Genomic DNA, 14,151 nt, shown 5'->3' on the forward strand with positions numbered 1-14,151 from the left:
TTTTTAAAGCCCTGTTTTTCTGTTTTCACACTTCCCTTCTAATAGTATCTACATTAGGATACAAGTAAAAAGTTTTGGCATTATTTCTAACAAATTAAAAATAAAACTTTAAAAAGCGATAATAAAGCGAGATAATTCAGTGTGACAACACCAAGACGCACTGCAATGAACTACAACTTACCGTGGAAAAAAATACAACTAACAAAAGGATATTAGGATCTGAATATGCTTTCCCTAAATCTATGCTAAACATTGGTGATTAACTAAGAAATCAGACTAAAAATATTTTACTCACGTTAAGGAATTGCCCACTCTTCGGTCCATGTAGCCAAAAGCTTAAAAAAAAAAAAGCAATAAGGAGCAGCTTTTTTCAGCGGCTTCCTGCATTCGCCTGCCTCCCTGACACCCCCGAAAGCTGTCTGAAAATATTGCATTTTATATCAGCAAATCGCGATTAAAATTGTATTACCTGCCTTAAAATTCGTTTTTATAAATCCAGTGAAAAGTGAAAAAAAAATCTGTATGGAAATATAGAGTGATTAGAAATATTTGTAGAATATAGGTCATATAGTGGTCGTTTTAGATAAATAAATCTACTATTTAATTCTCTCTCTCTCTCTCTCTCTCTCTCTCTCTCCCTCTCTCTCTCTCTCTCTCTCTCTCTCTCCTTAATGTTGCTGTTGAGTTATTCTGACTGCTGTGAAACTTCATTAAATGTTGATTGTCAGGCCTGTTTCAACACAGCACAAGGCGGTAACTTTATCTCAGTTAAGAATTCCAGACAAACAAGTAATCAATGTTTCATTTAACAGCCTATTCTGCTGTAATTAAGCCCATTATAGGTGCATACATTTAAAATAGATGGGCAACTAAAACAACGACATACTAATGGCCTAACTTCATAACTGATTATTATTATTATTATTTTTAATTATTATTATTATTATTATTATTATTATTATATTATTATTATTATTATTATTATAGTTAAGATAAAAAAATGTGACATTTAAAAATGTAACGTCCCCAACATTTCCTCAAAAGCTTCAGTCATTATTTTTCGTTGATATTATTTACATTATTATTATAATTATTATTATTATTTACGTTATTATTATTCACATTATTTTTAATGTGGTACAAGTGTTAGTCATAAAAAGTAAAAGAGCAAGAAGAAAAAATCAATTTAAGTTTAAAATATGACTATGCCTGCAGTTTTTTTTCATGTGACATTCCTTAATGTTCATGCTCCCAATTTGGCAATTTTACTCAACGATAAATTAGTCAAACTTAGGAAAACATCCGAGCATTATTTCAATTGCTTAACTTTTTTATCTCGATTGTCAAATTTAGCCATTTAAAAGCATAACAAAACTGCAATCTAAAATGAAATAACGACTTAATGTATAGTATCAAGTTGTGGCAACAATATCACGTTAAACCATTCCACCAATATCCACATAAACACCGTAATAATTGCATCCAATGTGGGCCCAATCACCACCAGAAATGCATCGTTTTCTTTCTTCAATTTATTAGAAGATTGCTGGAACACACCTCCCTGTTGAATTTGGCTTACAGGATGAATAGTACCAATGAAAGGAAGAGGACAACAGAGGAGAGTGGAGAAGTTGAGAGAGGGGAAGGAGACAGTGGGACATTTTCCATGATGCACATGTCGCCGCAGTTTTGTAAACATACTTGTGCACAAAAGTAAAATATTACTTACACAACGTTTCCGTAACAATTAACACGACAAACAACGTGGTGATCTTAATGTGAAAACAGGCATTTAACAGTGACTTACACCATCCACAGAAGAAGGTCTATCAGTAGACAGCTCTACTGTACGCAGTGATTCTTTTTCCAATGCATAGAGTGTTTGCACTGCAAACTGAAACACATGAAAGAAACCTTGTTTGTTGTTTTTTTTTTCCATCGCGATATCTCCATGATGAAGCAGACAAGGCTTTCTGGGTCTGTTGGAAACTTCTCATGGCGTCGATAGACCCTACAGTTTATTTCCAAAACACTGGAACTCACCTCTGTTAAGTGACAATGTGATGTCTGTATATACAAAAACCATTTCGACATAACCGATCTATAAACCTAAAGGGTCTTCTGTGCAAATTCAAAATAAATATATCTCTAGATGTGACAGCCTATACAGGCTAAATTACTGCCCGTGAATTAGGATTCCATGCAGGCCTAAAACATTTTTTCCCCCCGTTAGCCATAAAAGTTCGCAACTAAATTTGAGTTTATAGCAGCCTCCAAATAAGAATGAATGAACACATGAATAAATGAACAGATTCATGAATTATTCTATACCAACAACGACAAAATCAGAACCAAAAACACAGTTCAACAATCAATGAGGTAATTCGTAAATGGCTATACTTCAAATAATAGGCCTATTAGGAGAACATAACTCGCTATAGTATCAAGCAAATTACCTCTTTCCACATGTTTTTAAAAGGCAATGTCGACGTCGCTAAACTTTTCCCTCGTAACAACTGAGCGAAACTTGTGTAATCTGTTATTTGCATACTTCACATTCACCGATAACGTGAAAATAAACAAGATATATGAAGCCTCGTAACATGGGTGTCTAGAGCCCATTGTGCACCAACGTGTAAAATCGCTGGAGACAAAAGACTGAAAATGGTGTCTTAGTGTCCCTTGGTCCCCAAATTCAGTCACACAACTTTATTTTTTCTTCCCATTGCCCGTCAGTGAGCAGCGGAAAATTTCAACCTCTTCTGCTTCTGTCTTTGGTTACAAAACCACACTCGCACCACATTTTTTTTCAGGTCCAACTTCTCAGCTATAGCTGCTATTTTCTCGGACGACGGTCGAGGCTGTACGGCGAAGTAAGCCTCCAAAGACCTCTTTTCTGGGGCTGCTATCGAGGTCCTCTTGCGTTTCTTTTCCCCTCCGTTGAAAATGTCAGGTTTGCTCATTTTCTCCCTCTGGGCCCCCTCGGCCTCCTCGAGCCAGGCCTGGAGGATAGGTTTGAGCGCAATCATGTTGTTGTGGGAGAGAGTTAACGACTCGAATCGACAAATTGTACTTTGGCTCAGTGATCCCACGCCGGGGATTTTGAGATTAGCCAGAGCGCCGCCCACGTCCGCCTGGGTCACCCCCAGCTTGATCCTCCGCTGCTTGAAGCGCTCCGCGAAAGCCTCCAGCTCCCTTGGGTCTGTGTCCGAGTCATTGATGGAGGGGAGTCCGTTGTTAGTGAGTCCTGGGCCGCCTTGACTTCCCCCGTGATGGCCCGGTAAGAGCCCGTGGTGGGTGAGAGGCGAATTCATGCTCATAGCCTGGTGGGAGAGGTGACTCAAGCCGTGCATGTGAGAGTGCGGATGGGAGGAGGTGGAGATGAGCCCTCCGCCGCCACCTCCGCCGCCTCCGCCTCCACCGGACCCGTCGTGCGCACCGGACATCAGGGCGAGGGACGGCGAAGTGATGTGGTCCATGATGTCCTGGGACTCCAGGTTCTGATGGTGGTGGTGGTGATGGTGATGATGGTGGTGGGCCAGCGGCACGGTGGAATTCGAGGAGCATGGCACCGTGCTCATCGTGTGGTAGGTGGCGTCGGGCTTGAACGGGTGCGTCTTGCCCTGGGACACGGCGATATCCACAGCTGCCAAAGCCTCAGCCCGGGCCAGCAGGGTCTCATCCAGGCTCGCAAATATGTTACTTTGTAGCTGCAAGGGCGAAGATTGAAATGGAGAGGAGGGGAGGATGAAGGGGTGCGAAATGAGACAGAAAGGGGAAAAGACACGGAGGAGAAAAAAGAAGACGTCAGAGAAAAGAAAAAACATACATAAATGTTTCTGCCAGTCGGGACTTTTTGGCCGTCACACCACAGCCGGAGTATTCCTTTCGAAGCGGCAAGTCATAAAAAAGAATACAAAAACTGTATAGCCGTTTTTTTTGGGTGAACATGCTTTCAAAAAGACTCTTCGAGTGATGTACCGCGGAATACATGAAAAAAAACATTAAGTGCGCGTCTTGACTGAATGTGCCTTGGAGCACCCCTTGTTATTACGCACAGACAGCGTTCCGCGCTACATGCAGCCTAGGCAGGAAAAATGACAAAGTTTAAGTTTTTGGGGTATTATTTACCTGTGGAGTTTGTAGACAGGCTCTCCTTATAGCTTCCGAGCTGGAATGCAAAGTGGTGTACTTGTGCTCGGGTAAAGAGGGATGCATGGCGAAGTGCGGCTGTTTGCTGTTCATGGACATCATCTTGGCGAGCTTCTCCAATTAAAGTGCACGGGAAGAAAGGGGGGGAAACTGCTACAAGAGCAGGAAAATAGTCATAGATACACAGTGATCCTTTGCCTATCCAGTAATGATGCAGTGTAGTTCGCTGTGTAGTGCGCCGAGTGCAGCCTTGAGCCCGGAGATCACAGAGATGCCTGCAGTCTCTCAGACGCACTTATCTGTCTACTGTTTCCCACTGCTGGGGATGAGAGAGGCTCTTACACCTGAGCGCCTCAGATCTCGTCAAGCCTGTGCTCAGCTGCTCTCGCGAGACATAAACTGCTAGAACAGTGAACAGGCTGACAGATAAAAAAAAAATGCTCACAGGGCAGGCTGTAACATCTGGAGACTAGACGCCTGCGTTTTAAGGGCTCATTCCACTCCATCTAGCCTTATCAGGCCTTATACTTTACTTGGAGGCCGGGAACCATTGACTTAACGCTGTTTATTTTTAGCTGCCACACACTTTAGACCGGTCTTTATCCATCTAATTTGAGCAAGTTGTTTTAATGTGAAATTAAAGATGGGGAAGTATCAAAAATATGAGCAGGTATTCAATGATATGTCTTGATACCAAAACTATATAACAACGCACAACATGAAAGTAATGTTTTAGTATATAAGTATTACATTTATGTTATTGGCTTTATCAAGGTTCACACCATTGCAACATATTTAAATGTGTAGGCTACACACTTTGCCAGTGGGCTGTTTTTGGCCCACTGTCCCTCATATTAACCCCTGGCAGTAATGAGACTGCCGCCTTTGTCATTAAAGTCCATCATCACCAGATGAGCACTAAACAAATTGATTTAATACACCAGCGTAACCTTGTACACAGTCTTTACCTAAATGAATTAATCCCGATGAATTAACACTTCATTTATTCAAACCACAATGGTTACCCAATTAAAATTTCATGCAGCGATTAGAGGTATGTGAAATATACATGATATCGTTAAATTTGCATAATAAATAAGGCACTTTCTGCTACAATGGAATTACTGTGTGAGGTCTCTAATGTGTGTCGTTATAGGCTACAACATGCTTTTATCGGCATGAACAGGCTATGCGTATTCGAGGTTTAATAACAGCAGATTAATAATTGTTAACATGTAATGGGAAACATCAGGAAAATTAGCACAAAAAGAAAGGAATGCGACCATGCCCACTAAATATTAATACAGAATTCCACTAGAAATCCCTCAATGGAAAATTCAACACAGAATACTAGCCAGTATAGCCTATTTTAACCCATATGAATCCTCAAGATAGCAATTAATTAGGTGATCTCTATCACGTGATCAAGGCACTGCAAAAATAAAAGGAAACATTCATACATGGTTTCTCCTTGCATTACTATTTTATTTCCTATCTTACTCTTTACATTGCAATATTTATTTCAAAATATCACTTTTTCATGATAGTCGTGTTCATCCGTCTTCAGTTTTGCATGTCATAAAAAGATTATCATGAAAGGAGCGTGTTAACAGAATAACTTTGAATGACAAACACATACACGTAGGATGAAAGTATGTTTGAAAAATGTCTCGCACCAAAACTAGTGAGCTACAGTGTAGCAAAGAACAGCGCAGAAATGTTTGACAGATTACAACAGATCGGATTTCAAACGCTACAGGCTGACCTTAAAAGCATTTGACTCCAAGTTGACTACACACAAAAAAACTGACAAACCTGTCATATTCTGTCTTAATTCATACCAACAGACAAAATGGTAATAACTTACACCGGAGCATCACATGCACTAATTTATTCTGAAGCAACATGGACTTAATGTCTCCAGCTGTGTCAGCCTGACCGAAACACAGTACAGTGAAGCCACACGGGTTCTGTTTTTAAATCCTTCACATGAGCTTTGAAAGTTTTGTGGGACTGCTTGTGTTAAAGGGACTGTGAGATTTTCTCTTTGTTGGCTGGCCGATATTCAGTGCGTGTCTGTCTCTTGTGTTCACAGGCTTACTACTGCAGCTGGGGGAGGAGGAAGGGTTTACATGATCGTGATCATGGTTTTGGCCTGCTGGACTGATAGAGCCAGAGGGACCGGCTTTATTCTCTTCCAGTGAATCAAACAGCAAATCAAAAGACAGTTCGTCAGTCTGAGTGGGCCCTTGGTGCCCTGCACAGTCAGGGACACTGGTACTGTTTTCTGTACCTGCCGCCAGTGTAGCGAAACCTTCATCTGCAGAGCCTTTTGGAGCCTCTATGTCATTCAAGGTACCACCCATGTTGACACATGGTGGGCGAGTCTTCTGGTCACACTGTATAACAGTTTTGGCACCATGACTTGACGGGACATCGGGGCAGGTTTGCGGTTCTGGGACGAGAGTGCTGTCCAAGCCTCCGGGGGGGGAGGAAGCCAGGGAGAGCTGTGATTCTCGGCTACTGGAGCTCTCTCCGTCCAACATCATGGAGTCCAACTCTGAGATTTTGTCCAGGTAAGCTGCATCCATGGAGGCCTCGCTGGACATCGGGAAACCACCAGGCTCATCACCTACGAGAGGAGTGGTGGATGTGGAGCCTTTAACTGAGCTTTCTTTACTCTGACCCGGACATGACTCTTCACTAGATTTAGATCTCTGCCAACCACTCCAGAAGACAGACTTTGAGGGTTCCACAACAGTTTTTGGACTCACGCCTTCAGGGAATTTGTCAAGGCTGCTGAATTGGTTTTCCATGATGCTGCTACTGCTGCCAGGATTAGGAAACTCTTCAAAATCAAGCCTCCTCAGATAAGAAGCAGGTTTAAATGCAACTCTTTTTTCACGGACGCCAGGGCTTCTCAGAGTCAGGGAGCGGAAGGCAGAGGACGGAGTGGTTGGCAAAAGGTCAATGGAAGTGCATCCCAAGACATCATTTTTCTTCTCTCCAGTCATATTCTCATTAGGCTCTTCATGATCATCAGATGACACGAACATTAAACTCTGACTTCTCAAAAATGCTTGACTTTCTGCCCTTGGATTGCTGCAGATTGACTCCCTCTCATTGTCACTCAAGCTTCTCATCATCATGTTGATTTTGTGTTGCTGTGTGGGAGCTTCTGATTCAGCCTCGCTGTTGTCGCATGCATCTAGCCCTTCGAGACGTCCCTTCTCAGACTTTCTGATCTGAGACTCCAAGTCTTCGATGTATTGGTCACTGCGCTCCAGAGCTTTCTTCAAGTGGTCCATGTCACGCTCATGCTGCTGGATTTTAGCTTCCAGTGCTGCCACTGTATAACGGCCAAACCTGGGGACAGATCATTTTGCGTCTTTAAATTGTTTAAGGATCATCATGACAGATAAGCCAAATAACATGTATGTTTGTCTGTGCGCTTGACCAAGCAAATTAACCCTTATTTGAAAAGAAAGGAAAACCAAGATATAAATAAAATCAACTTTCTTTCAATTTAGAGAGTGGTCTGTAACTGTTTTCAATTTGACAGAGAAAGGGACAATAAAAAAACAGGAATTACTAACTTCAGCAGCAAGTGGGGCCTGACCAATATGGAAATCTTGAAAACCAATTTTAGAGGGGGATAATCAGTTCATTACCAATATGGCAGCTGATATAATGTATAGTGATTTGTGGTTTGTGCATCTATCTACATAACTATGCAAAGGTATTGAGAAGGCTGCTTTCCTAAACAAATAACTTTATTAAAGCAATATTTACCATTATTATACATACAATGTATTACATTGTCAACCAATTCTAGAAATGAACCAAACAAACAAATGAATGAAAATAAATAGAAAATAAAATAAACCAATAAACATCATGTTCAGTATCATTCAACTGCTAACCAATATAACTGAATAATAATAAATAAAATAAATGTCACTTGCCCACATTTAGGTAAAGACTAAATAATAAAACAAGTAGCTAGATGACACCATTTTTAAATCATCCCAAGCATTGTCTTATGTATTACATGTTCTGTAAAAAAGGGTTTTCAAATGGGGGCAGTTCAGAAAACATATGGCAATACCAATTGATACTGATATGTCAGTAATAAAACATGATTCAAATTAAATGAACCAATATATTGTTACAGTTTTGTCTGTACCTTTACCAAAGACATTGACTTAGAAGCATGTGTTCCTTTTTAACTGAATTAAAGTATATAAAAAAAGAGTCAAATGCATGTATGTTTCATTACAACAAGAAAGATACTTACTTCTGAGGAGATCTGCTCACCACTTCTGCTTTCAATCTCATGTTCTCTTGTACAAGGTCGACATTTTGAGAACGTAATGCCTTATTCGCCTAAGGATGGTAAAGGAAGACATTTGCAGTATGTTACAAATCATTCCACAAAGGCAGCACCAACAAATAAAACATTTTTAAAAATCAGTCAAGCACTGTATTTATGCTGCAGACTAGGGCTGCACCCGACCAAGGACTTTCTTGGTCGACTAGCGACCGCCATTTAGAGCGATTAGGCGACGCATAATAAGAATAAGAAGAATAAGTACAATAACACGCATAACAACCATTATTTTACAAGTACGCACAGCAGCACGCTATAAGTCTGCCGCCTGTTAATAACACCCATATCCCATATTTTAGACTTTTTCCCCGACATGATTGGCTATTAATAGTTACCTGTCTAAAGAAAGGAGCTGGACCTGACATGTTAAAAAAACAAAACAAACACTGACAGTAGGTAAGTGTCACGACTTCCTGTATCTGGCCCTTCAAATCTTTGACAAGACATGGCTCCAAATGTTGTTGTTTTTCCTGCGACCAATGACCTAATGGAATTTTGGTCTGCTAATTATTTTTTAGTCGACTATTTGGGGGCAGCCCTACTGCAGACGGAAGCATCAAGTAAGCTTGTTTTTCCACTGAAAGATGGTCATGTCCATAATGGTTTCCTTATTACTTCATATAATATGAGGTATCAGAATGACAACTGTGTTTAAGGATCAATATAGTTGATATCAATACATTATGATAATTATAAGTGACATACCTCCTTCAGCTTATCCATGTCCTGCTTTACTTTATCACAAACATCGGTGGCAGCTCGCAGCTTGTTTGTCAATTCTTCCAAGACCTGGGGGTCAACTTTTCTGTCATCTGCTTGTACGGTGTTCATGCTGCAGGGATCCAGGGCAGTCTTCAGTTGTGACTCCAGACTTTGATTTTTTGTTGCCATCTCCTTGTTTTCTCTGACCAGCCCTTCAATTTCCTCCTGTTACAGACAACAGTGTGAAACTTAAAACTCTGTTTTACAAACGCATCGCAGCGCCATTATGATACTTAAAGGCTGACCACAAAGTTGGAAAGTTAGTGCAACTACAATTACGACACTGATTCTCCTTTTTGGTAACCTGAAAGCTGGAGAGTGTGTAATCTGAGACAATAATTAACTGTTTTCGCATTACGTAGGGACACAAGTCAATTAGCTAATCTGCATCAGTGGATGGTGGCTGCAGTTGAACCCCCTCCCTCCATAGCCTATGCTTATGTTTTTAGTGATAAACCCCTTGAGAAGTCTGTTCAAGAGCATCAACCTGCTTGTTAGTGCTGTATAAAAACATGGCATGATAAACCCATACCTCATACTCCCGCAAAAGCAGTTCTCCTCTGGTTTTTCTTAGACATTTCCTCGTAGAGGGACTATCATTGTGATCACTCTCATTTGTGCCTCCTATAACAGAAATACATGAGTACAGTAACAGATAAACTTGACATCGGAACACATAAGTAATGTTACCAAATCAGTCAGCTTTGATGAAGGTGCAATGATGCATTAGTTCTGTTACTATAGAGCTGCTACCCTAAAACAACTATGAAAGGCTGAGGTGCTGCCTCTTAAACTCAATCAATCATTCAGTTATACTTTATTCATCCCCAAGGGGTAATTCTGAGGGTAAAGTTATCTCAGATTCCCAAAAGCCCAGAACAGAACTGTGGTAGTATATTTATTAAGTATTAAAGCCCTGTCCTTGTAGCTTTTCACTTAAGTTATTCACATTATTTCACATTTGGAGAAATTTGCTTGTTGGATGTTTAACCCAGAGTTGGATGAATGTATTAATATCAATGTAATCTCCTTAATTAGAAGATTAAAGCAGCAAGCGTGAGTCAAAGTAAAAAAGAAAGTGCCTTCCAGCAGCTCTGTGTTGCATCGTGTTTGCCAGTAAGATACCAATACACCAAAGAGTCATATGGGTTTTGTTTACAATAAAAGGTAAAGAGGTTTTTTTGAAATCTCATTATATAACCTGATGTATCACTGATTTGCATTGCTCTATTCACAATGACAGTAAACATCTATTGTACTGAGTACTGAACATGTGTGCATTTAAGTGTAGAACGTTTTCATTTTTGCAACATGATCCAAAATCATCATAAAAAACATTGCACCCAGGAACAAAAAGTCAATGAATGTAACTCTCCTCTCTATTTATCTCTCACTAACCTCCTTCGGTCTCTGTCATTGTTCTGCGATGTCCTAAAGGTTGATTATAACAACAAATTATTTTGCAAAAATTCCTCTCACATCAGACATTTCCAAACAACAACTTGGCAACTGAAACCTTGATTGAAGCTGGCTGGAGCTCCACACTGTCAAAGGTTTATATATGATTTTTAGACTTTTTTGGTTCGGTCAAAAAACTGCATCAGCAACCAGAGGAGCCTGTTCAGTGGAAGGCTGCTCCCGCCCAAGTGTAGGACCGACAGACTCAAAAACTCCTTTGTCCCTCAGGCAATCACACTCACAACACCTCACTCGGGGGGACGAGAAAATGAAGAGGACAGAAGGGAAGGAGTTGGAGCCACTCACTGTGTAATTAATCTACTCATACATACCTGGACACTTATCTTTTTCTTTTTTGTGCATTAACTTAATCCACCACTTAAGTGCAATAACTTAATTGTACTGCTCATATCTGCCATATAGTCATACATATTGTATCTTGTACGCTTTATTTACACTTAACTTATCCGATTTAATTTTCCGTGAATTTTATTTGACCTGTGTTCATATCTCTACTCTATATATATTTAACTAAAAGTTTATTGCTTACTGTTTGTTTTAATTTCTATATTTATTTAGCTAAGAGTTTATTGTTTATCTATACTGTATTTTTTATACCTCCCTTGTGTTTTTGTAAGCTGCTGGAAACTAAATTTTCTCGCGGGGGTCATCCCAAAGAGATCAATAAAGAGAAGTCTAAGTCTAAGCAAACTAAACATTAAATTAATCTGAAGTCTACTACACCGCAAATGATACAGTCCACAATTAAGTATGTAGAAATAATGTCCCAAACCGCTGTCAAAAGACAAACTCATTCACTCTTCACTCATAATCCAATACGAACTGCTATTTGCACTTCACTGCACTACCTCACTTTAATGAACAATACCGCTCTACCTCAATTCAACAAATGTCATTGCACTGTTACTGTCTATTTATTATTATTATTATCTTATTCTGATAAGTCACTTTACAATCCACTGCCACTTTACATTTTTTACTCTTTGTATATTTTTATTATTTTCATTATGTTGTATATATATATGCCGATTGCACTGGGTCTGAGAGGACTGTAATTTCATTTTTTGCATTTTGTATGTCATGCATATTGCAATTTTTGACAATAAAACTGACTTGACTTGAATACAACAGTATTTTGGAAATACTGACTCATCAAAACAAACATTAAAACGTCCTAAACTTGAATGCAACTTTAACAAAACGCCTTATGATGCCACCACGACTCAACTGTGAGATGCTGCAGGCACATGAAGCCTCACATTAGCTCTCCTCTCCTGCCTTGTGTCTGTTTATGTGGAGCTATAACGTTACTCACCGATGATTTCTCTGCAGGGGTTGTCTGCTGTGATGGGGACTCTGCAGGTGGGACACTGGCTGGCTTTCTTTAACCACATTTCCATGCAGGGTGAGCAGAACACGTGGTGGTTGGCACAAATGACCGGCTGCCTCACCTGCACGGACGGGAAAACACGAGCAGATTTAATATAACAGTAAGGCACATTAACGCCATGAAAACATATCTCGAGCTAGCTTATGTCAGCTTCACGAACTACTTGTTTATGTTTAACTCGCAGCGTTACCGTAACAACGCAAGGCAGCAGTCTGTCTCGTGTAAACAGCATCTTTGTTTAACGGCTTTTCTCAGACGTTAAGGATTTAGAAACGTTACCTTTCCGAGACATATCTGGCACGAAATCGGCAAAGTCAGATAAAGGGTGGATGTCTGAAAGTTGAGAGCCATGCTGTGTTGAAGGAGTAACGTTACACACAGGACACACAGCAAGAGATACAAATTTCCCACCAGTACCCGCTGCACCGCGCCGAATCTCCAAACTACGGAAAGCCAAAAGGGCCTAAAGGCTGCGCATTCGCAAACTTTTAAAACCGTAGCAACAGCAACAGTGCGTTTTGTGTTATTATTTAAACTTGTCTTACATTTCCAGTATGATAAACACAATGGAAAAAATATATTTCTAAATGTAAAAGTGGAAAAAGAATGAAGAATAACAAACAAAAATGTATAGGGTCTGCTAAACTAAGGGAGTAAATTTGAAATGCCTAAATAATCTAATAGTTTTTGTAGTGTATTATGTAATGTATTCGTACCTGTTTTAGACGTAATAAGCTGTAATGGCTTATTTTGTTTTTTGTTTGTTTTGTTATTCATCAAAAATGACAATCATAGTCAGACATACAAATACACAACACAATTTCAGAGAGCAGAAAAAATCACCAAACATATATGCACAAGACACCTATATGCAAACATGATACATGCAACACAAGTTCACAAATTGTAATAGGATACAAAGTAAATCACACCAGAAAAGGGGTAAATTCATTATACAATAAGAATAAATTGAGGATAACGTAAATTAACCGATATGAAGTTCATCAAAACATTCTTGTAACAGTCTGTTGCTTTTTTATCAGAGAAAGGGATTTGAGAAGTGACTCAAATTCCACTTTTTAAAAAAAGAGGAAATAAGGGTTGAGAACCTAAGAATCTTTGTTCATGAATGAAACATTTTCCCAGTAAAATAAAAAGCCACATAGTTATAGCCTGTTTGACCTGGAGCAACATTAGCATTAATTTGGATTCATGTGGCCACCTGATGAATGTAAGTCCACACTTCCACCAACTCTTTTCTCTGAGTAAAATATTTGCCTGTCTCTGCCAGCCAACTTTGTTTGCTGTTGTTTATTGAAGAAGCTTCTGCCGCTTCTGTGTTGATGAGAGCGGTTAAACCGAACCATACAGTACATTTAAAGGTCATAACCAAAACAATGAGCTAAAAGGGTTTTTTTAAATAATTCTCTGTGGATTCATCTAACCAACCCCCATTAAGAGCTACTATAAGTAACTTAGGCATTTGTTTAAGGCTGTGAAATAAGTGGAGCTGCAAACATGAAGAGAAATCAATCAGGACTAACTAAAATATAAAGAAAACTATTAAATAACTTAAGGAATGTGTATGATTTACTTGATAGTAAATGTAATCTAGTTTTTTCTTTTTAAACTTTAAAGAATTAGTCACTTTTCCCCATAACAATGAGTCCATTGTGTGATGAATAGAACAAATATTGTGTAGCTGTTGTCTATATTCCTCTGTAAAGTTTACGTTTCTGTATTTTCAATATCGAGCCATAACAAAGAAGTTTACCCTCTTCAACTGATATTTAATTTGAATGTCCCAACACATTCAAACAGCCAATATCAACAACAATTTACACCACATAACGTGTAGCGCCTTGCTATGACCTCGACAAACCCTGCACACATCAAAGATGCACAATTTAAATTTGAACCCACAATTCAGAGTTCATTTTAGTGCATTTTACAGGAAGAGACTGAAAGTTCTTCATCA

General features: G+C 39.4%; 2 protein-coding genes across 2 annotated transcripts; both read right to left on the minus strand.

Annotated features, from left to right (window-relative positions):
* Positions 1-2,732: 2,732 nt before the first annotated feature.
* pou4f1 (POU class 4 homeobox 1) lies at positions 2,733-4,254 on the minus strand (the record flags this gene model as incomplete). The annotated part of the gene is made up of 2 exons (XM_083911284.1): positions 2,733-3,710; positions 4,132-4,254. 2 exons carry the CDS (start codon positions 4,252-4,254, stop codon positions 2,733-2,735), a joined length of 1,101 nt encoding a protein of 366 aa, XP_083767410.1.
* A 1,883-nt stretch (positions 4,255-6,137) lies between these two features.
* Positions 6,138-12,524, minus strand: obi1 (ORC ubiquitin ligase 1; the record flags this gene model as incomplete). The annotated part of the gene is made up of 6 exons (XM_083911232.1): positions 6,138-7,518; positions 8,450-8,538; positions 9,248-9,469; positions 9,837-9,928; positions 12,099-12,234; positions 12,453-12,524. 6 exons carry the CDS (start codon positions 12,522-12,524, stop codon positions 6,138-6,140), a joined length of 1,992 nt encoding a protein of 663 aa, XP_083767358.1.
* Between the last annotated feature and the right edge of the window lie 1,627 nt (positions 12,525-14,151).

Source organism: Echiichthys vipera (genome assembly GCF_963691815.1).
Source record: "Echiichthys vipera genome assembly, chromosome: 1".
In the NCBI taxonomy this organism is placed as follows: Eukaryota; Metazoa; Chordata; class Actinopteri; order Perciformes; family Trachinidae; genus Echiichthys; species Echiichthys vipera.